The 24,931-nt window shown below is 37.4% G+C and overlaps 1 protein-coding gene across 2 annotated transcripts in view; it reads left to right on the top strand.

Moving 5' to 3' along the window:
* Fig4 (FIG4 phosphoinositide 5-phosphatase) overlaps nt 1–24,931 on the top strand; it is a 105,820-nt gene that overhangs the window by 5,399 nt on the left and 75,490 nt on the right. The window contains exons 2-7 of one of the 2 annotated variants that reach the window (XM_048353706.1): nt 7,573–7,671; nt 9,057–9,180; nt 12,562–12,718; nt 18,255–18,305; nt 21,651–21,799; nt 24,219–24,347. In XM_048353706.1, coding sequence (XP_048209663.1) covers nt 7,573–7,671; nt 9,057–9,180; nt 12,562–12,718; nt 18,255–18,305; nt 21,651–21,799; nt 24,219–24,347 — 709 coding nt within the window. The remainder of the gene's footprint in view (nt 1–7,572; nt 7,672–9,056; nt 9,181–12,561; nt 12,719–18,254; nt 18,306–21,650; nt 21,800–24,218; nt 24,348–24,931) is intronic. The other variant, XM_048353707.1, reaches the window with a different exon arrangement.

Below are 24,931 nucleotides of genomic sequence, written 5' to 3'. Positions count from 1 at the left end.
TGTTAGTTGATACTGAATTTCTGTTAAGTGCATTATCTATTGTATTCCTTTTGGGTGCTTAGTATATATTTAAAAAACACATTCGTCTTTATTCCAAGATACAATTGTTAAAGCCTCATACTGAAATTTTCAGCTTTTCTCTTGGCACTTAATTTTAAGAAGAGAGTGTGCTTGGGTTATTTTCTGTTTGAATATGTCTTTTTATATAGTTTCCGTTTAGTATCCTAATTCGCCTTAACTCCTCCCAAACCAATATCCCTCAAAATATCTACCCACGCCCATTGTCTCCATCGGTGTTGATTCATATGCATCTGTTGGCCTGAAGTACACAGTGAGGCTGATGAATGTCTGGCGAACCAGTAGCTGCTCTCTTTCTTTCCTTGTTGCTCTTGGCATTTACTATTGAAGTAGTGGGCCTGCTACTACTTTAGAATTTGCTAGTATTCCTCCTTCCTCAGTCCTTAGTTCTGACAATGAATTTTTTTTTTATTATAAAGCTTCGCTTCACATTTCCCCAGATATGTAAGTCTCCTTTCAACAGGTTCACAAACCTCAGGTATCGTTCAGGTTTCATCTGGAGGCTGCGGCTCAGCTCTGGACTGGCTGCTTCTCAGGCTTGCTTGCAGGCCGGTTGCCATCCCGGGCCCTTCCCACCGTCATCCTGTCTCCTCTTTCTCCCTGTGTTCCTGTTTCCCTGGACCACATCCATTCCTATTTCTTGATTTACACCATCGTTTTGGCGATGCACTACTCTCAGTTATTTCCTGAGAAAGGTTCATGGAAAATAATAGTTTAAACCTTTGCATGTTTAAAGATGTCCTTATGCTGCCTTGCAAGGTTAAAATAAATCTTTCCCTACAAACTTGAAGTCATGTGTCCATGTTTTCTGGTGTTGTTCTGAGAGTTTCTAATGGTATCTGTATGTGACCTTTAGTTTGAAGCTTTCATTTTTCTTCTTCAGAACTTAGATCTTCTTCTTTTTTTTTTTTTGGTGCTATTTTTTATCTTCTTCAAGATAGTTCAGAGCTATCAGGTGCCATCAGTTTCTATACCTTTTGAAGCTTTTGGTGTGTGTTTGTATATGTGTATGTATGCGTTTAAATTGGATTGCGTCTTTAGATCTCTACTGCCACTGTAGGAGTCAGCTGTGTGAACACACTCTTCAGTTTCAAGTTACCATCCTGGCTATGATTACCACTGTGATTTTGTTGTTCTTCTTCGGTCCTCTGTTTGCCCTTGTTCCTATAAGAAACACAAAAATGTTCTAATAACATGCTTGAAAGGAAAAAAAGGTTCACTCTTTCACCAGTATCTGGAATTACCCCATTTGCTCTTCAGCCAGCTCTGTAGTGCATTTGGGCCCCACCAGTTACAGAGTCTGCCACAGAAAAGCCACTCATAAGCTTCTGTTGTCAGGTGCTCCGGGCACCTCTCTGTTGATGCTTCTCACTACACTTGGTGTAGCCAGATATGTGTCTTCCATCCTTTGCCAGCCAGTCTTCTCCCATTGCTTCACTAAGTGTGACCTATGTTGGGACTTCCTGTTCATTGGCCATTCGTTCCTCTCATTTTCTCAGCTACATCTGTCTCCAAATCCAGCCTCTCAGTACTCAGGGTGGTTTCTCGGGTCTTCATTTTTGTCTTTATTATCCCTTCATTATTCTGTTATCATCCCTAGAGTGTGTAACCCAGTCCTCTGGCTTCAAATGCAGGTATGTGCCAATGGTGTACCACCTGAAGCCTCTCTCCTGAGTTTCAGAGCCATTTATCCCATGGATATCTTGTGAACCAGGCTCTTAGTTTTCCCCCAAACACATTTTTCCAGTCAGCTCTCTGTTGGTGAGTGGCTCCCTCATCTAGTTTATTGCTCAAACAAATTAATTAAATTCATTATTCCCTTTTCTTTACCCAACCCACGCCAAAATACATCTTTCAGTTCACTTCCTCCCCATGTCTCCATTGTAGAGCTTGACACTTAGGAGGTCTTCACTAGTAAATGGTCAAGTGAATGAAAGACTTCAGTAGAAAACCAAGGTTAAGGAGGAGACTATTCTAGATTGAAAGATATGAAAAATGATACAGTAGCCAACTGTAATACCTGTACCTCAATTCAATTCTTGTTTTAAAAACCTAGTTATAGAGGTATCATATGGACATGGGAAATCTGAATACGAATTATATCTAATATTATTGTATCAATGGTATTATGAATATTGGAGGGGGGTCATTCTTATTTTTAGAAAAACAGTTGAGGTTTCTGGGGGTGATGTTATAATATCTGCATTAATTTCAAATGGGTCAGAAGAAAAAAGTTATCAGGAGGAAGGGGGGAAGAAAACAAATACATCAAAAATTTCAAATTTAATGAACATAGGTGAACAGTATGAGGATATACATTGTACTGTTTTATTCTCACTAGGTTTAAATTTTTTTTTTCAAAATAAAAAATTGGAGAAACATTTCATGAAAAGTACTCAGAGAAAATTTCAAGCTTTTATAAGCTGAGGTGAGTTTTAAAGCATACCATTAGCTGTAAGAAAGTCTGAATTGTGCATAATTACAATGTCATTATAGTTAAGGAGGAGGAAGTAAAGCCCAGTAGAATAAGGCCTCTCTAGAAACCTATTTTAGAAAGGTATGGCAGTCGGTTCCCAGTGGCCGCCAGAGGGCAGTGCAGACAGTAATTCTGTTCTCCACAGCCAGTCTACTGAAAGTGTGCTCTTTCCTGCAGTACCCTCTCCACATGAGGTCGCTGTTCCTTGTACAAAAACATTTTTAGGGTCTTTGGACTGCTTTAGGAGGAGTGTCTTTGGATAGTTACACTGCTTCCCACTTCTTTCTCCCCACTCAGATCTGCTTTTATATTCTGTGGGTTTTTAGCTTTTGGCTTCTCTCTCTAACTCATGGACTCTTTGGAAGGATCTGAATATTGGAGTGAAGATTTTGCAGTATACGTATTTTTCCGAAGGCCAACAATATATCTGCCCACTAGGAAGTCAGGGTTCATGTCTTATCTTTTTTTTTTTTAAATGAACTGTCAGATGATGATCTTATTACAGTTAACCTTTAGATTTCCTCAGACTATAAAAAGTCTAACTTCATTTGGGAATTACCTGCCTTAAAACTGTTATGTGCCTCCTTACTGAGTCATTGACCTAGAAGCTTCATCTTTCTGCATTCTTTTTTTTTTTTTTTTTTTTGCCAGTCCTGGGCCTTGGACTCAGGGCCTGAGCACTGTCCCTGGCTTCTTCCCGCTCAAGGCTAGCACTCTGCCGCTTGAGCCACAGCACCGCTTCTGGCGGTTTTCTGTATATGTGGTGCTGGGGAATCGAACCTAGGGCCTCGTGTATCCGAGGCAGGCACTCTTGCCACTAGGCCATATCCCCAGCCCATCTTTCTGCATTCTTTTTTTTTTTTGCCAGTCGTGGGCCTTGGACTCAGGGCCTGAGCACTGTCCCTGGCTTCTTCCCGCTCAAGGCTAGCACTCCGCCACTTGAGCCACAGCGCCGCTTCTGGCCGTTTTTCTGTATATGTGGTGCTGGGGAATCGAACCTAGGGCCTCGTGTATCCGAGGCAGGCACTCTTGCCACTAGGCTATATCCCCAGCCCCATCTTTCTGCATTCTTAACCAGATGTGTTAGGTATAAGTTAGATGTACATGTTACAGAAAATTGGCCAGCATATTAAAAGATTACACTGTACAGGTGGCCATTCTCCTAACACCCAGTGCCTAGAGAGCTTGATTACATCAGTAGACTTCGAAATTTAAAACTATGGAAGTATTTAGAGAGTTGGTCCCAGGCCCTTGAGATGTGTAAAATAAAATGGGAGAAGGCCAGCCCCACAGAAATGGCCTTTGGAATTAAGTAGTAGAGCCAGATAGCAACAAAAGTGCTTTGGGCCGAGAGGTGCGCAAGTGATGAATGAGGATTATTTCAGATAGAAATACCTCGCGGCTTAGCTTGGGCTGCCTTAGCTCAGTACGCAAAGTTCTGTGTACAGGACTTCAACACTAAGCTCAGCATCAGGATAATAATATCAGCCTCTCTGGATAGCTTCCTCTGACCTGTACCAAAGAGTTAAATATCTTTCCTGTGTTCTCTTTCTATTCAGTTCAAATGTCTTCTTAGCACACCATTCATGGTTGTTAATCTGCATACTTGTCAGTCACGGGTTACTTTTAGGATACGGTCTTCCTTCCCACCTGCCTGGGCTACATAGTCCACTTATTATAGGCTCCCTGTCATTGCTGGGATCACCGGCATGGGCTACCTTGTGGAGCTTAGCTTCTCTGCTGGTGGACTTTTCTGCTATGGCTGGCCTATCATTGTGATCCTCCCAGTCTCAGATTTCCAGCAATGGATTGGAAAGGGGTCTTACTAAGTTTTCTGCCTGAGCTGGCCTCGAACTGCATTCCTCCCATGCTCACTTTCCCAAGTAGATAGGATTACAAGATTGAACCACCAATGCCTGTTTTAGTAGCTCCTTTATCTACTAGCAAGTATGAATTCATTACAAGTTACCATTATCTCTCAGTGGTGGGATGGGCCTAGTGGACAGGAATGAGCTAAGTAAGGCGTTATTGAGTTTTCTTTTTTTTTTTTTTTTTTGGCCAGTCCTGGGCCTTGGACTCAGGGCCTGAGCACTGTCCCTGGCTTCTTCCCGCTCAAGGCTAGCACTCTGCCACTTGAGCCACAGCGCTGCTTCTGGCCGTTTTCTGTTTATGTGGTGCTGGGGAATCGAACCTAGGGCCTCGTGTATCCGAGGCAGGCACTCTTGCCACTAGGCTATATCCCCAGCCCCTTATTGAGTTTTCTTGATGTCTTCATTTTCTGTTTTCCTGCCCTTCTTCTGCTTTCTCAGCAAAATGAGTCCAGTTACTGTATGTCCCAACTTAATTTTTAAATTTTTATTATAATTGCTTTCTTTCCAACTCATTGTAACTGGTAGTGTTCTCTAGATCATGCCTCTTCTAGGAGGTGAGGGATTGAGTGTCTTGCTTAGTTCTTCTCTTGAGAAAGGGCTAATCTATCATCTGTTAACCTGTGATTTTGCTCTTGATAAGATCTGTATAAAAATACATCATGGATTGCTTAACAACTCATACTGAAATGCATCAATGATTTAATCGTTGCCCAACAAGCATCACAGAGTGTACTTGAACAAACTAAGATAGCTAGTTGATATAATCTGGTGTGATCTCAATCATAGATAAGGCCCTTCCTTGGCTAAAACCTTATATATACTGTATCTTATATATACTGTATAGTTAGTATTGATAAAAGTTCCATCTATTTCTATAGATTTAGGGGTTAAAAACAGTGTAATCAAGTGCTGGTATTCTGATATACTGTCAAATCTTAAAATCATATCCATTCCTGAAAGTTCATTTCTAGTCTCCATTCTGTTATTTTCTTTATCTATTAACTCACATTTTTTTTCCTCATTTTTCTTATGCTGTACATTCTTCACTTGGTCTTTTTTTTCTTTTTTGTTACTGGGGATTGAACCCAGGATGTTGCACTTGCTAGGCAAGCGCCTTGCCACTGAGCTACATCCCAGCCATTCTTCTTTGGTCCCTGATCTAGATTAAATTTTATCATTATTATTATTTGTTATTAATTTTTACTTGATATTTAATTACTTTGTATATTTCTATCGTATGAGGCCACTGAGATGGTAAAACACCAGTGGATTGTGGCAGTGTCTTCTCAGTGTTGCAATGTTCAAATATTGAGTCCTTTTTAGGGGACATATTTGAAGCAAAATGTATTTAAATAATTTATTTTTGTTAATGGATTTCTTAATTACTTCCTTAAAAGTCATTTTAAAATAATTCACCTGGGTCTGGGAATATGGCTCAGTGGAAGAACACGTGCTTAATATGTGTGAGACTTGATTCCAGTAACACCCACACACCCACACGAATTATTTCATTTAGTTTTTCTGAATGAGATAGGAAAAGTTTTCACTTAAGTATGTGATCATTTTCCCCATATTTTTATTATCCATATAATTTTCAGTATTTATTTAAAGGAAATGTTTTAAGAAAGAATATCAATTATTTCTTGTAGCTTTTATATAAAAGGCCACTTGAGAAGGTACAACCATTTAAATCTTTTGTAGGATTGTGGGGTGAATTTTTATAGTTGCTCTATTAAAGTCATTTTCAAGGTTTTTTTGACAAAATATCAATATTTGAATAGCTATAATTGTCTAAGCTTCCTAAGTATATGCTGAGCTTCCTAATTCTTACCAGAGCTGCTGCTTCCTGGCAAAGATTAAACATTGGTCTCCAATCAATTAGATTAATTTCTCTGTAATATAATTAAATTCATAGGACCCAGTTACTGGCACATTTTAGACATCACACTGATACTTATCATGAAGCCACTAAGAATATTTCAGTTTTAAAATTATCCATTTGGCAAGTTGGACTCATAAAAGCACAGAGTAGAACGGTAGTTGCTAAAGAGATGAGATTCGGAGAGAATTTGGAAGCTGTTGGACAAAGGGTATACATTTTCATTTAGAAAATGAAAAACATTTGGGAATCTAATGTTTAGCATTCATTTTATACTTTATTGTCTACTTGAAATTTTCCAGGAGTATAAATATCTTTAATACACACACACACACACACACACACACACACATACACACACGGACATTAACTGTGATAATGGATATGTTAGATATCTTAAACCGTCACTTTGTACACCTTGAATACATGCAAGTTTTGTCAGTTTCTCCTCAGTAAAGCTGAGAAACTAAAAACTGATCTTTCAGAATCAGTCTTTAATTTGCAAGTTGTACCTTTCTTTAAAAAATTCTTCTATTCCTGAAATGTTAACAGAAATGTTCTTTAAAAGGTAACCGGACTATCTTCACTTAACAGTAGGTTGATATTTACCTTACAACGTGGGGCTGGGTTGGGGTGGGGAGTAGAGAAGGGGTAGGTAGGAGAAAATGAAGGATTGGGGGCTGGGAATATGGCCTAGTGGCAAAAATGCTAGCCTCGTATACATGAAGCCCTGGGTTCAATTCCCCAGCACCATATATATAGAAAACGGCCAGAAGTGGCGCTATGGCTCAAGTGGCAGAGTGCTAGCCTTGAGCAAAAAGAAGCCAGGGACAGTGGTCAGGCCTGAGTCCAAGGCTTAGGACTGGCAAAAAAAAAAAAAGAAGGATTGGGTAACATTGTTTAAAAACAAATGTAATCATTACTTTACTTTTGTCACTGCTCATCACATTTTCAATAGGATAAATATTAATTTAAAAAATAGAAAAAGTAAATCTACACTTTCTATAAGAATGTACAGCAAAGTTGCTTTAATGTTCAGAGAATGAGAATATCAGTACCTAGGTTTGGCTTAGGCAAGTTTACACAGAATGACATAAAGGCACAGTATTGAAGATATTCACTTAAGCCAATCAAATAAGCTAATTTTGACTTAAGCCAAAAAAAAGGTAATCTGACTTATTAATGCATTTTTAAAATCTTAAATGGCTATAATATGAACAGAGGACAAAATGCCTCAAAAATCTAATGACGTTTCTTTTTATTTATAGAGGTATTTTCTAGTTGGGAGCAATCATGCAGAAACAAAATACCGTGTCTTGAAAATTGATAGAACAGAACCAAGAGATTTGGTTATAATTGATGATAGGGTAAGTATCTTCCCAAACCTGACTACAAACAAACTTTCATATGTCCTGTCTAAAGGACATGGAATATCCTTATAGCTTTAGTAATGTATTTTTCTTTTAAATCATGCATCTAAAAGTTATAACTATTTTTCTTAGTTGACTTGAATTTGTATCTATTCTGTTTTCTAGAAATTACTGGTATCAAGGTATATGCCATAATTACACTTTATCTTTCAACTTGATTGTTTTGGAAAACACATTTCTCAGATAAGATTTTAAGTTTATCTTCTTAAAGAGTTGACATTTTGAGCATTCAGTATAATTTAAAATTGCATCTATGAAAGAGAGTATCTATTAGTATGCTTCAATATGAACTTACTTAAAGTCTAAGAAGACTTCTACGCTAATGATGCTTTATTATGCTGCTAAAAATCACCTCTATGACCTCTTCTGCTGACTTTCTATATGCTTGAAAAGTGAGAAATTATTCTAACTCAGGTACTATTTTATTCAGAGTCAGGGATACTGAGGCTTAATTCAAGTAACCCAAAAACATGAAACAGTCAAAAATGAAATGTAACAAATTGGTATTCAGGAGTTAATTTTGGCTTTTCCTTAAATGCAGGATCTTGACTTACTCTACATATTAAAGTTCTTGTCTTTGGGGGCTGGGGATATAGCCTAGTGGCAAGAGTGCCTGCCTCGGATACACGAGGCCTTAGGTTCGATTCCCCAGCACCACATATACAGAAAACGGCCAGAAGCGGCGCTGTGGCTCAAGTGGCAGAGTGCTAGCCTTGAGCGGGAAGAAGCCAGGGACAGTGCTCAGGCCCTGAGTCCAAGGCCCAGGACTGGCCAAAAAAAAAAAAGTTCTTGTCTGTGAATATCTCTGACTCCATGTAGATTCCTGGTTTGCAAGCAGCTACAATTTGGAATTCATTTCCATTAGACCCTTTACAAAACTATTTTCTGTGTTGTAATAATTTTGGATAAATTTTTATTGTGATTTCCTGCATTATTCCTGAGAGTCCATTCCTCCTCTTACCTATGAATGTCTTCTTTATATAATATTACGGTTCATGGCTTTATTTGGGAATGGAAGTGACTTAGGAGGGAGCCTTTGAGAAGCTAACAGATATGGGTCTTCTCGCAGAAATGCATACATATCTGTATACTTTGTCTCTGAATACCTGGCTTGGAGTATAAGGTTTTGACAGTACTTTTTTAGTATAGTAATGTGAGCCAATTAGCTTATAATTGCTAATGTTGAAGAATTATTAGCTTTCTAAATGACAGCTCAGTCATACATTGTGTATTGTGTGAAGTACGGGTTCTTACAGGCAACTTTTAATTTTCAGGGGTAAATAAGTGACATGACCTTATTGATTACATGTGCTTATTTTTAGCATGTATATACTCAGCAAGAAGTACGGGAACTTCTTGGCCGCTTAGATCTGGGAAACAGAACAAAAATGGGGCAGAAAGGATCCTCTGGGTTATTCCGAGCCGTCATAGCATTTGGTGTTGTAGGTAAGAAATGAAGCTTCCTGTGGCTACCTTTTCCCCTATTTTTTAATGAGAGTTTACAAGCTATATAGATTTATAGTTATAACCCATCACTTGTGGATTATAATGAAATAAACCATGATCTTTGAGCTATAACTGTAATGTTAAACAATCTTTGATTGTTTAAACTTCATTACCCATCAGTCAAAGAACATTGGTACATCTGCTCTGTGCTCAGCAGTGCAATTTTCTTTCTTTCTTTCTTTCTTTCTTTCTTTCTTTCTTTCTTTCTTTCTTTCTTTCTTTCTTTCCTTCCTTCCTTCCTTCCTTCCTTCCTTCCTTCCTTCCTTCCTTCCTTCCTTCCTTCCTTCCTTCCTTCCTTCCTTCCTTCCTTCCTTCTTTTAAATGCCATCCCTGTTTAAACTTGGTATCTCATGCTCTCACTTGGTTTTTTCATTCAAGACTACTGCTCTAACACTTGAGCCACACCTCTGCTCTGGGTTTGTGGTGACTACTTAGAGATAGGAGTCTCAGATTTGTCTGCTCAGGTCGGCTTCTGACTGGGATCTTAAGATCTCAGCCTCCTGAGGAGCTGAGATTATAGGCTTGAGCCAGTGATTGCCTTGGTCCAGGATATAAACAAATCTGGAAATGTTCTTTGGTTTTTGGAGAGTCTGCTATCTGGCTTGTTGTGAAATGAAAAAGTAAAAATTAGCTTGACTGTAAATATTTGCTCTACATTCTTTTGCTGTTGAAATTGCATGAGATGGGTGGAACATATCACTGTTAAACTGGCAAAATCTGAGTCACTGTGACCCAAGAAGCAGCTTCCATTTACAACTTAGGGACAGAACTTCAGAAAAGAGGTTTCTGGACACAGCATTCCTTAGCTCAGCTAATATTGTTGTTTTCAAGAAATCAGGACCCCGGGTCTACTTCTTAGCTGAGCCTTGATATTGGTGTATTTAAGTACAGTCTGCTTTGGTTTGAGCCTTGTCTTTTAAATTTTGCCTAAGCCTCTATTCCCCTTTTCTTTCCATTAGTGGGATGTTCCATAGTTCCCCCTGGTGGAGGAAGGTAGAAAAGGGGAGAGGATGATGGAAGGAGTGACTGTTCAAGATGGATTGTGCACATTGAATGGACATACTCAATTGAAATTCTCGTGCATAACTATTTGAAGCTAATAATAAAGAATCTGGTACAGTGCTCCTCAGGTCTTTGTGGTAAAGGACCAGTTCTTTTTACCTTAATATGTTTCAGACCAGTACACGATTAATCCATAACTTGTAGTCATGTTATTATGCATGTGATTCAAAAACAAGTTCATTGTCATCTAAACTATATATCCTTCCAAGGCAAATTCATTGATCATGCACACACATATTGTGGTCATCTCCAATTATTTCAAGATTTCTAAATCCTTGTTCTCTAATTGTTTACTTTTCTTTCCATGGTACTGAGAGTTTATGGACAGAACTGGTCACTGGACCCAAATTGAGTGTTTTTGACCTTGATGATTTTCTTTGCTCTAAATGTGCATTCATTCCATCTGTAGCTACCTTGCCAATCCTGTTCATTGATATTTGGTGGCCAGCAGGAAATTTGGTAAACTAATGTTTGGTACTGTGAGTATCTACCACAAAGTTTTTTTTTCTGGTCTTGGGGTATGTGAATGGAGCAGGTGGCTGGTGGCCTGGAGTCCTTATTACTGTCAGCTCTGTGACCATCCCAGGTCCTTCCGATTCATAGCCCAGAGGCTTATATCTTTTTGTTGCCCATATCACCTGTTAGAGACTACTGGTATTCTTCATTCTTTCATTCCTCTGTGTGTGTGTGTGTGTGTGTGTGTGTGTGTGTGCATGTGTGAGCGTGCACCAGTTCTGGAACCTGAACTCAGGACCTGGGTACTGTTCCTGAGCTTCTTTTGCTCAAGGCTACCACTCTACCAGTTGAGCCACAGCGCCACTTGAGCCACAGCTCCACTGAGCTTTTTGTAGTTAATTCTAGCTGAGTCTCACAGACTTTCCAACCCAGTCTGGCTTTGAATCACCATCCTCAGATCTCAGCCTCCCAAGTAGATAGGATTACAGGCGTAAGCCACTGGTGCTACTATTATTTTAAAGGAGAATGGTAAAATAAGTGTCTTGTAGTAAACTAGGCAATAGAGAGTAAGCTCTTACTTAAAACAGTGACTTTAAAGGTAGATGGGAGGTCAAAAGTAAATGTCACTTTGGTTCGAGTTTTTATAAGTCAGGTAATGAGTGCAATGTTTTTTGGATAATGGCACCCTTTCCTTTGCTTTTCCCCATTTTCCGCCTCCTGTCCCTGCATGTAAGTTACTTAGTTCATTTTTTTACATTGTGTATATTGAATACCCTGGACTTTTTTTTTTTTGCCAGTCCTGGGCCTTGAACTCAGGGCCTGAACACTGTCCCTGGCTTCTTTTTGCTCAAGGCTAGCACTCTACCTCTTGAGCCACAGTGCCACTTCTGGCTTTTTCTATATATGTGGTGCTGAGGAATCGAACCCAAGGCTTCATGAATAAGAGGCGAGCACTTTACCACTAGGCCATATTCCCAGCCCTGGACTTCTTAAGGAGGTTCCATAATCAAACAAATCTAGAAGGTATATCATGAAGACTCTTGTATGAACATTAGCATTCTCTGAACTGGAAGGTTTAAAGAATTTATGTAGTTTTTTTAAAATTAATTTTAAGTTTTTCAGCCTAGAATTTCCCAAATTTATTTGCTTATGTGACTCTTTTCCCACTAGAATTTGTCAGATAGTATTTTGTGAAGATCATGGTAGAGGCAGTATTCCTATAAATATTTAAGTCTTCAAATCATACTAGACTACCATTCAGCAGTATATCTTGTCTACATTCTTTTAGTTTGTAGGGAATATTGAGTTCTATTTTGACATGTGAAACAGGCCAAAGAAATGTATATCAATATGTGTGTATGTTTGTAAGTAAAATTGTGGCAAATAATATAATGTAAAATGTACTACCTAACCCTTTTAAATTACATCATTCAGAAGTGATAACTGTGTACCTTGTCACCAGATCTCTAGAAGATTTTATTTTTAGAATTGAAAAGCCCATACCTATTAAATAATTCCTCTTAATGATTTAGCTTAAGATTCTTCAATCGTATTTAGAATAACATTAATTTTATTTAATAACGAATGAAATAAAATTGTCCAGATGAATAATTTTGGTTGATATAAGTGACAGTAAGGGTATTTCTAAAGAATACTTGTACTGAAATAAAAATTTCTTTGGCTATAAATCAAAGAATTGATAAAGTCAGAAACCTGTCAAGTCTCTGGTCTCTTAAATATGTATGTAAAGCATTGCCAAACTTATAAACAGTACTGATTTTTGTTGTTGTTGTTGTTATACAGGGTTTGTCAGGTTCTTAGAAGGTTATTATATTGTGCTGATAACCAAACAGAGGAAGATGGCAGATATCGGAGGTCATGCGATATATAAGATTGAAGATACAAATATGATCTATATTCCCAATGATTCTGTACGGATTTCTCATCCTGATGAAGCTAGGTATGTACTGATGGTAACTAGATGGCCTTTTTTTGGTGGTACTGGGGTTTGAACTCAGGACCTCATGCTTGTCTTGTTTGCTTGGCTAGTGCTGTACTTCTAAAGCCACACTTCCAGCCTAGCTTTTTGCTGGTTATTTTGAGGATGGCGTCTCATGAACTTTTTTGCCTGGGCTAGCCTCAGATCACAATCTCTTCTGGATCTTAACCTCCCAAGTAGCTAGATCACAAGGGCCTGATTTTTATTAATTAATTAATAAATTATTATTTTAAACGCCATAGCAATTAGGAAGCAAAACAAAATCAAAGATTATAAATATTGCATAAAAAGACCAAGTAGTGGCTCAGAATTCCACAACTTTTGTTGAAGGCTATTAAAGCTCCATGAGAACAATCAATTCAGAGATTAACAGTGGCTATTGAGATCATTATGCGCCAGGCACCAGTGGCTCATGCCTGTAATCCTACCAACTCAAGAGCAGATCCCGATGGTCACAGTTAGAAGCTAGCCTAGGCAGAAAAGTCCATGAGACTCTGTCTCCAAAGTAACCAGCAAAAAGAAGGGCTAGAGTTGTGGCTCAGGTGATAGAGTGCCATCTGAGCAAACAGTCTAGCAAGAGTAAGGCCCTGGGTTCAAGCCCCATTATTAGCCAAAATAGAAAACAAAAACCATACTATTAGGTTTAAGGAAAAAAAGCAACACAGTCTTAGCACATTAAATTCTTTGTACTCCTCAATTTATCAGATAAAGAATTTTTATAATATAAATTTTATATTTTAAGAAATATTATAATTATCTTACAATAATGGCAGGCATACTTAACAATAAATGGCAGATATAGTTAACCAAATGATTAAATAATATCACTTCTTAATTGAAGCAATGAGAAATAAGTAGTTTTTTGCTGAACATATGAAACTTGAATTCAACTATGAGGAAATATTCTTTTAATTTTTTAATTATATTTAAGTAGTTGTACAAAGGGATCACCATTCCACATGTCAGTTTATGAGCGCAATGCATATAGAGTATCACCTCCTCCATCATCGTCCTTTCCTCTCAACCCCATCATTCCCCTCAATTTTTGCTAGTTTCACGGGATATGCATTGCGTATTATGACTGTATTCTTGCCCCCCAAATAGTGTTTTTAAATCCTTGTTATAGGATCGTTTGAAAGATGTTTTTGATATCTTCAAAAAATGTCAGTCATCAAAGATGGAAAAACAAAAAACTGTGCTAGATTTTAGAACAGATACCACACATAATTCCAGTGTTCAAGTGTGCATATTCATGCCTACACATGTACAGAGCTGTAAACATATAATGACGGCATAGATTGAAGATTTCTTATCGGAAATGCTGGGGAGAAGTGTTTCAAATTTTAGACTTGTTAGAATATTTGCATGAATGTACTGTGACTTCTTGAGAAGGGGACTCAAGTTCACATAGAGGATTCAAATATGTTTCTTATACATATACTGTAGGTGATTTTACACTATATCCTTTGTGCACCTGTGTTTTTTTTTTTTTTTTTTTTTTTGCCAGTACTGGGCCTTGAACTCAGGTCCTGAGCACTGTCCCTGGCTTCCTTTTGCTCAAGACTAGCACTCTGCCACTTGAGCCACAGCGCCACTTCTGGCCATTTTCTATATATGTGGTGCTGGGGAATCGAACCCAGGGCTTCATGTATATGAGGCAAGCTCTCTTGCTACCAGGCCATATTCCCAGCCTGTGCACCTGTGTTTTGACAGCAACATGTCATGAGCGGTCAGATGTAGAATTTTCCATCTTTTGTAGTGTCATGTCAATGGCTAAGAAGGTTTCAGATTTTGGAGGATTTCAGATATCAGATTTTCATATGATGGATTCTTGATGACAAGGTTTAGAAAAATAAAATGTACTTGTGTATTTAGAGAGAGAGGTGTGTGTGTGTGTATGTGTGTGTCTGAGTTTTTAAGAAGGACATACTGGTATTGATTGTACTATTTTTCACCTAGGCTTTTCATAGATTTGAAGCTTTTCAAAAATTCTAGGGGGAAATTATTAGAGTCTTGAGAATGTGGGGGAAAGCTATCAACAAATAGATTTAAAATTATAAAGGTTCCTTTAAAGGTTAAAATGAAACAAAGACATGCTTATGTTTTTAGGATAAGTATTGGTTTAGATGTTAATTTTGTACTTAATTGTGTTTTGTTGACATATAAATCAAAATTTGAGGTGATAGAGATCTTTTACTTGAGATCTTGCTAGGTAATAATTTTCTGGATATTTGTGATATTGACTTTGATAATGATTTTCTAGTGGTGATGTTAAAAATAATTTGTTTCAGATGAGGACGAGTATAGTCTACTGGATAAAATAAAGAAGATCTCTGTTTTGTAATAACTGAAAATTATATCACAAATAGCATATAAGCAGACACAGTATGTTAATTGAAAGTGAACTTAATAAACAAGAACATATGAATCAAGGAAAAAAAAAGAGTTGAAAAAGTTTATATATGCTTTATATTTTACATATACCTTATATATAAACTTTATATTCATGATTCATATATATGATTCTTTAGCCAAGAATATAAAATAATTTTCTTCTATACAGTTGAGTTGGCTATATGTAGAGTGAAATTATCTGATGAATGCTGTATATTGAATAGATATTATCCAGAATAAGATACAGTTAAATTAATACCTTATTATAACTAGAATAAAACAGTATTCTTTGATAGGAAAAATGTTTAATGCACTTGTAAATGTTTAAAACACTATATAATCTAATAATACATTTAAGGAAAAATATTAGGTAAAATATTAACAATTAAAGCAAGTACTATTTAATATTTCATATATAAGGACAAGTATAGATTATCCTTATAATGCCTGGTTTCATCAATAATAGAAAATTAATTGAACAATTTGCTACTTTAAAATATTGTTAGGAAAAATATAACTATTTGTAGCAAGTATATGTGGCAGAATTCCAGATCCATTTGTGATCAATGATGATAAAACTAGGAATTGAAGTAACTTAGCATCATAAATGATATTTACTGAAAAGCTATATCTAAAATTATTCTTAGAAGCAGAGCTTAAAATATTGCTTTTGAAGTAAGGAACAAGAGAGATATCTGCCATAACAGATATATTGAAAGCCTTATTCAGTGCAATATGATTAGAAAGCTAAGGCATAAAGCTTGAAATGAAACAAGTACTGCCATTGTGCAGGCAGCATGATTTTCTACTTAGAAAATCTAAGAATACCTACAAACTCTCAAAACTAATGAAAAAATTAAGCCAAATGACTGAAGAAAACAATGGGTATGTATGAATCAGTAATTTTAACACACCTGAGTAATAGAGAAAATTTCATAATGACCCTATTCACAATAACATCAAAACCATATTGTACCTGAAAATAAGTATAACAAAACTACACAAAACCTTATTATAGAGAACATTTCTAATACTTTTGAATGATGTTTAAAACCCCTAAATAATGGGAAAGACGTTCTTTTCTTCATAGATGATAAGACTCAGTTTCCTAGGTGTTGATTTTCTCCAAAATTAGTTCATAAGTTAACGTAAATCTAATCCACATTCAAGAGGATTATTAAAAATGGATCATGACAAGCTTATTTTATAGAAAAACAAAAATCTAAGCATAATCTAGGCAACTGTAAAAAGAAAAAACAAGAAAGGATAAGTCTAACGAAGACAGTAGGACTTGTAAGATAACCAGATTGTTACTTCTGGTAAGACTGCTTGGTGTTCATGGAGGAAATGATATTGGTCAATGAACACAGGTGAGGAGGTCCAGGAAAATAGCCATTTTAGTTAGGAAAGTGATAACATGATAGAGTTGGCGTACTTATCACTGGAGAAGAGACAGGCCAAATAGTGCTGGCTTTCTGTTTGAAAAATGATAAAATTGGATTTCACTTTCTGATAGTTCTCAAGGAGCAATTCCAGAAGTACAGCTTTAAGAAATTCATGGAAAAGATTTCAAGATCCTAGCATGGGGAAAAAAAAGTCATAAATAAAACAGCCGGGCACCAGTAGCTCACGCCTGTAATCCTCACTACTCAGGAGGCTGAGATTTGAGGATCACTGTTCGAAGCAAGCCTGGGCAGGAAAGTCTGTGAGACTCTTATCTCCAGTTAACCACCAGAAAACCAGAAGTGGCACTGTGGCTCAAGTGGTAGAGTGCTAGCCTTGAAGATCTCAGGGACAGTGCCCAGGCCCAGAGTTCAAGCCCCATGACTGACAAAAAACAACAACAACAACCCCAAAATAAAACAATGCTATATTTCATGCTTTCAGCATTAAAATATTTTTTACAATCTAGACAAATTTTAGGAGACAAGCAACAGTGAATATATACATATACAACATATAACAAAGAATAGTATTTAGAATATCTGACGAATTTCTGTAAATCAGGGAGAGAAAGATAAAGTTATTGAGGAATGGTTAAAAATAAGAGCAGGTACTTCACAGGAGATGCTGAACCTAGCTTGTAGTTTGGGAGCTGCAAATTTCAAAAGACACCATTTCTTTATCATTAGAGTAGAAGAAAATATCTGCTGTTATGAAATGTTAATACATATGTGGGAAATGAATTCATACCATGAGATACAGGCTTTGAAGATAAATGAGTTGGAGTAGGCCTTTAGGAAGACATTCTGTAGTAAAACTGAAAAATGCATTATCTACAACCCAGTGGTTCTGTTTCTTTGTGTGAACCCTAGAGAATCTCTTACGTATATATACAGGAAAATGGAGTGTTGTTGGCTGCACTATTTCATATATTGGAATGCTGGAGAGAACTGGTCTATCAGTTGAGGAATGCATACATAAACTGTGGAGTGTATGATGTAGCAAGCATCAGTTAAAGCAAACAAATCCTTAGCTTTCAACATCTCTGTATTTCAAAATATGAGCGAGAAAAGGTAGTTGTAGAACAATAAAGTATGAAATGATCCTTAAAATGTGTTCAGCATACAATGTAATTTACATGTCACTTAGAGATGTCTAATATGGACAAAGGATTATAACAGTAATAGAGAGAGGATTTCGTGTAGTGAGAAAACGGAAATGGGAAGACTAAATCGGATTTTAACTTTCAAAATTACATTTTAGGAGTTTTATGCTAAAAACATTAAAATGCATATAAAAATGTGAGTGCTATTTACTCCTGAGTGGTAATAATGTAGACATTTTGTTCTGTACTTCATTTTTCACTTAAAAAAATCCACGCCGACTTAAAGTTATAATGACCCACAGACATATCCAGTCTCAAGTTATAAAGCAGTCTCTATTCCTGTCTGTGCCCTACATGTTCACTGTGAAGTTAGGGCTCTGAGGCATAGTCAGCAGACTTAGAGTTGCTTCAGTGTCATCTCTGTTTTGGGGATGGCTTCAGTGCCTCTGGTCAATGCTATACTTACTAGGGAAAATATATCTGTGAGTGTGTGTTAAACTGTGAGAAATAACAGAACTGTATGAGATGTAATATGCTTTTTAACTTTTCTTTTAGGTATCTACGAATATTTCAAAATGTGGACCTTTCTAGCAATTTTTACTTTAGGTAGGTTTGGGTTTAGTTTTGCTCCTATCAATCACCTAAACTTATTATTTTCCAGGAGGTTAAAAAACAGAATCAGCCTGCAATTAATAGTGAATTATTTCACTTGGAAGCATTAAAAACCTGGTTCTTAAAAGTTTTGAATGGGTAAATTATTTATCCTCACTATAAAAATTGACTTTGTTTTGGATAGAGTTTAATGTATTTTAAAGAAATACCATTTTGCATTCTTGAGTTATGGAAATGAAACTTGGATTCTATCTCTGTATTGAGTTGTAACAATGCCAAAATATTATTATCAGTTAATAATTTGGAAAAATAGGTTAAAAAAGTAGGAAGAATTGCTGCAACATTGAAATATTGTTGGTCGTATTAATAGTTTTTTGGGAACAATTTACTAGATATGAAAATATATCCTAGGAAAATATGTCAAGAGAGAAAAAATAGCTCTCTCTCTCTTTCCCCCTCTCTCATGTGACCAGTATGTGGACCTACCTGTCATAGTGTCCAGACTGAAAAACAGTATAAAGTATTATTTGCCAGTAAGGACTTGAATCATAAGGATTGAAAGAAGACCTACGGCATTTGTAGCTATTGGTAGTTTATGCTGACAGGTTACCTTACTTATTTTAATGAAATTAACTTTAATTAAGTTAATTGGTTTTCATCGAATAAACTACATGTCTAATAGGTAGAATGGATTATGTCATTATTGACATAAAACTGAAATGTATTATTTTAATCATCAATCAATTAAAGGCTTCTCATGAAATAATTTTCTTTTCCACAGATAGCATTGTACTGATTGTATACTTCCATTGCATTTGTCACTACCTTGTACTTTTCACTCCTCACTACTTAATGTTTGTGGCAGCTTTGGCTTGGTGGTATTATTTTTTTTTTATTTTTTATTTTTGGCCAGTCCTGGGCCTTGGACTCCGGGCCTGAGCACTGGCCCTGGCTTCTTTTTGCTCAAGGCTAGCACTCTGCCACTTGAGCCACAGCGCCGCTTCTGGCCGTTTTCTGTATATGTGGTGCTGGGGAATCGAACCTAGGGCCTCGTGTATCCGAGGCAGGTACTCTTGCCACTAGGCCATATCCCCAGCCCGCTTGGTGGTATTATTACAAATAAGGGTCCTTTCACTTCTTTTTCCTGTCCTGAATTCTGTACATCATTCCAAAAGTAAAAATACACAGGCTGATATTTTTTTTTCTCCCAACTATTCTTTTTTTTCTCATGCATTTTAATTGTTATTATAAAGGTCATGTGCATAGGGGTTACAGTTATAGAAGTCAGATAAAGAATACTTTTCTTTTTGAACAATGTCATCCCTTCCCTCTCCCAGTCTTTCTCTCCTGTCTCCAACCACAAGTTATATAGTTCCTTTCAACAGTGTCTAGTGAGTACTACTGCTGTATTCAATCACCCTTTGCCCTTCCATTTCTGTGCCCCCCTTGACCCTCCTCCCAAAGGCAGATAAATGAATTAACAAGACAAAAGGAAAAGAAAACAATTAGCAAAAGAAGAAAAACAACCTTCATTTCCATTTCCTGGAGGGAGTACATTTCAATAAATATTTATATGTTCAGATACAGGTCTTGTTTTAAAAAGGTTATGATATTTCTTATGATGCCACTAGAATAAAGCAGTTGTTTTAAATAGGAAGAATTGATTGTTAAAAGTCAGAAACTAGTTTCTTAGTACAGCTTTTACTCCTTTGAGATTAGATGCTATTACAATAAATGGAGCCATCAAACCATGTGATAAATCTGAATTTTACAGAAAAATTGAAATTAATTTCAATTAAATTGTGTAAATAAGGCAAAGGAGAAATAATAGTGAATGTCTATAGACAGGATTGTAGTAGCCATCTTATAATATTACTAATATACTTTAAAAGAAAATTTGTATAAAGTAAATAAGGATACCTTCTAAAATTTTGTATTAAAATTAGTTAAAAGTGCTTATAAAATTATGTAAATAAAAACTGTAACATGTTTTTAGTCTAAAGACCAATTTTTATTTGCTCAGAAACAATTTAGTTTATTCATGTATTTATTTCAGTATTGGAGTTTGGATTTGGGTATTATGCTTGTGAGAGTGGTTTGAGCCATACCCCCAGCCATTTTTGCTTTTATTTTTCAAATATAGTCCCAAATTTATACCTGAACTGGCCAGTGCTGTGATCATCCTTTTTTTTTTTTTTTTTGCCAGTCCTGTGGTGTGGACTCAGGGCCTGAGCACTGTCCCTGGCTTCTTTTTGCTCAAGGCTAGCACTGCCACTTGAGCCACAGCGCCACTTCTGGCCGTTTTCTGTATATGTGGTGCTGGGGAATTGAACCCAGGGCTTCATGTATGCGAGGCAAGCACTCTTGCCACTAGGCCATATTCCCAGCCCTTGATCATCCTGTTTATGTTTCCTTTGTATCTGATATGACAGGTATGTCATTGTGCCCAGCTTTTTCCTGGTTATGATGTCTTTTTTTTTTTTAAATTTTTTTTTGCCAGTCCTGGGCCTTGGACTCAGGGCCTGAGCACTGTCCCTGGCTTCTCTTTGCTCAAGGCTTAACACTCTGCCACTTGAGCCACAGTGCCACTTCTGGCCGTTTTTTGTATATGTGGTGGTGGGGAATCGAACCCAGGGCTTCATGTATACGAGGCAAGCACCCTTGCCAGTAGGCCATATTCCCAGCCCTGTGATGATGTCTTACAAAGTTTTTGCTTAGGTCTCAAACCATGATGCTCCTGATCCTGTAGCATACTGAGTTAGCTAAGACTTATAAGTGTGAACTAATATCTGGTGAAACTTAATTTTTATATGGCTTTTATTTGCCTAAGGCATGTTTCTCTATGATGACTTATGTGCTTATTCTGTTTTATAATGAAATTAGTTATGATACCACTATTAGTAACTAATTGTTTTTGCATATTTGAAAAGTAGAGTAAGAACTATGCACTATATTATTTAAGTGAGTATTAATAGTTATCTATAGAATGCCATTTAAATACATATGAGAATGTGACCCTTTGAATAAGACCTGAACTTAGACTGGTTTCATTCAGTATGAAGCAAGAAAATGCACATTGTTCTAATCAATGAATGTAGGCTTCTTACATTGTATTGCATATTTTTAGTCATGCAAATGCCTAATTCATGTGGTGACAATTTTATTTCTAATTGTATTCATATTTGGCTCTGTTTCCAGGACTTATTTGAACAGCATTACTTCCAAGTGCATTAACAGGTGTTAAGTAATTTGGTTCACAGATTTTTAATTCCATAGAAGAGCCAACACTGTGAAATATACTTTGCTTTTGTAATTTTTAAACTTCAATTCTCTTCTCAGTTACAGTTATGATTTGTCCCACTCACTTCAATATAATCTTACTGTCTTGCGAATGCCCCTGGAGATGTTAAAATCAGAAACAACCCAGACTCGCCAGGAGAGTTTTGACATCTTTGAAGATGAAGGATTAATTACACAGGGTGGAAGTGGTAGGTGGTTTGCAGGATATTTAGTATATGTGGCATCCATGAAATGGCATCTTATTAAATCCATTCACATTTCTTTCTTATTTCTCCATAACTCAGTGCTCTTTGTCTTTTTTACATAGAGTTTTTTGGGTACATGAGTGTGGGATCTCTCTCTCGACTTCCCCTCGCTTGGGTGGGGGGAAGGGGCTTGTCCGCCCCTTCCTGGGTGGTCCATTATCGCTCACGAGGGAGCGATGGCCATGGGTAGCCTCGGTGGCGTGTGGTTGCAGGGTGCCCCAAAACTGCCAAGAACGACATGGATGCGCGGGCCCCTGGAGAAAACCTCTAGGGCTTCTGTTTATTCAAATGAGGAGCCTCCCAGATATACCCCAAAGGCGGGCACAAGAGAGGGGCCCCTGATTGGTCCCAAGGGGCTGTCCCTCAAGTGATGTCAGACTTCCTTCTCTTCCTGTTAAAGACAGGAAGGGGAGGGACAGGCTGAGGTCAGCTGTGGCCCCTTAAAGGTGCAGCTGACCCCAACATCTGCTACTCTTTTTTTTTTTTTTTTTTTAGTAGGGGATGTTGTAAACATACATGTAGGCATAAGGCAAATGCTGACATAAGACATATATATATAAATATGTAGGGGGCCTCTTCCACAGAGGGAAGGGGTAGGTAAGGTGGCCGTCCGTCTGGCTTTGTCCAGAGAAGCTGGAATCCTCAGCTGGTTTCTGCCAAGGGCAGGAGGGTGCATACATCAGCCCTCTTTTGGTGGTGAAGTAGAAGTAGGCTGGAGCTCTGGCATCCCTGGTAGTTCACAGTAGCTGATAATTTAAACATAAGTGATTAGTAAAACATTCTTTTTATATATAAACATTGAAGCGAAGGTGTTAAACCTTTGCGCTTACTTTTTTAAAAACATTAAGGTTGGGTGTCAAACCCTCAGCTCCTATTTCCCTGTAATGGGACTCCCTTAAACCAAACAGTAGGGGGAGAGGAGGGGCCACAGCTGACCTCAGCCCATGAGCTTGGCCAATTTAGAGAAATCGTTAATCACCATTTGATTTCATTTGTAGACCAGCCAGAAAATTGTATGCTGGCATTTTCTAGCAATTATTCATGAGCTTTTTTATTTTTTGTACTGGTCTTGAGGCTTCAACTCGGGGCCTGAACTCTGTCCCTGAGCTTTTTGCTAATACTCTACCACTTGAGCCATAGCTCTACTTTTGGCTTTTTGGTGATCAGTTGGAGAGAAGAGTCTCATAGACTTTCCTGCCCGGGCCAGCTTCCAACTGTGATTCTTAGATCTCAGCCTCCTGAGTAGCTAGGATTACAGACATGAGGCCCTGGCACCTAGCTATTTATGCACTTTTAAAGGAATGTATTTAGGCATAGACTTCTGCTGAAATTTAAATGGAGAGGTCTTTTTCTTTTCTTTTTTGAATACTGGAGAGTACTCCCAATGCTTTCCTTCATAGAAACCAGTTTAATAGAGGCAGAAGTTAGGGAAAAGATGTGTTACTTATCGTGTGCTAGATGTTTACATGTAGTGTTCTAAGTATCATAAAACTCTACTCTTGGGTAAAATGCTTTTTTTTTTTTTTTTTTGGCATGGGGCTTAAACTTAGGGCCTGGATGCTATCCCTGCATTCTTTCACTCAAGGCTGGTGCTCTACTACTTTGAGCCACAGCTCTGCTTCTGGTTTTCTGGTGGTTAAGGGGAGATCATAGTCTCATAGACTTTCCTACCTGGGCTGGCTTTGAACCATAATCCTTAGATTTCAGCCTCCTGAGTAGCTAGGATTACAGACATGAGCTACCAGCACCCAGCTATAATGCCGATTTTTACAAAATTAAAGATTTACTAGGAAACAGAGGCCCAGAGATTATATGCCAGTATCCTGAAGCAGCAGAGCAGTATGTTAGAGGTTGCATTTTCATTTGTTCAAATTGACTAATTATACTTTCATAGGCCCTGCCTCTTATCAGGGCTAGCTAATTTATGTCATCCTCGAAACAATCATATGTCAGATGCAGATGAGTAAACAGAGGTACTGTCATAGTAAGTAGTGCTCTCTCTAATGCCTGTCATACTACCTAAGAGCCAGTCAGGATGGACCGGATCTAAGTATTCTGTCCCTATGTTGTTGGGCGTGCTTTCTGCCATTTCTTGGCTTTATTCTCAATTTTTGTGTCTGTATCCTTAATTGTCCTCTCCTTTTCCCTTACAGTAAAAACTCTCAAAAAATCAGAAAATGCTCCTCTTTTTTGACTTTGTACAGGAACACAGTGTTCTGAGTGCTGATAGGAATGGTAGCCATTGAAAATGACAATGCTGTTAATCAGGCTTGTATTTTGAAGTTAAAAGCAGAAGCGGAAAACCTTGAAAATGAGTTGGATATCAATTTCTTTATCTTTATGATGCAAACTTATTTTTCAGGTGTATTTGGGATCTGTAGTGAGCCTTATATGAAGTACGTGTGGAATGGTGAGCTTCTAGATATAATTAAAAATACTGTGCATCGTGACTGGCTGTTATATATCATTCATGGATTCTGTGGACAGTCAAGTATCCTTTTTGTAAAAGCTTAAGACTTACACTGTACAATCTGCAGAGAACAATACATAAACTATAGAATTATGACGATCACTTTATGTATTCCAACAGGAAAATATACCATGGGGCTTTGTAGAAGAATTGCAAAGAAGGGTACAGACTTTTAAAACAGAAATATTATACACACATACAAAATAATAAATAGCAAGGAAGAAAGTGCTGTATATTCTTATATCCTAGTGATATAGGTAATGAGGATCATATTTAGCTGAGAGAAGGAACAAAATACTCAACGGAGAAGATAGGACAAGCTTATGAGGTTAGATCTTAATCTAGGCCCTAAATGGAATTCATACCTCAGCAGTGAGCAAAGAGAGACATCACTAGTTGGAGAAGCACCATGGGGTAGGATGTGAAAAAAATGTATTGCAATGGTCTCTGGTTTGTGTGTACAATCCTTGGGAGGCAAGATGTAATGGGAAGTATACCAGAGATATGAGTCTGATTGTGTCACAGATTTATCTGTTCTGGCTAAGACTTGAGGGTCAGAGACTTTGGGTTTGATGCTGGAGCTTTTGAAAGTTTTGTTTAGGTGG

The sequence above is a fragment of the Perognathus longimembris genome, chromosome 9, assembly GCF_023159225.1.
Source record: "Perognathus longimembris pacificus isolate PPM17 chromosome 9, ASM2315922v1, whole genome shotgun sequence".
NCBI classification, from domain to species: domain Eukaryota; kingdom Metazoa; phylum Chordata; class Mammalia; order Rodentia; family Heteromyidae; genus Perognathus; species Perognathus longimembris.
Note: the sequence above shows the minus strand (reverse complement) of the source record. Positions and strands in the feature narration are given on the sequence as shown.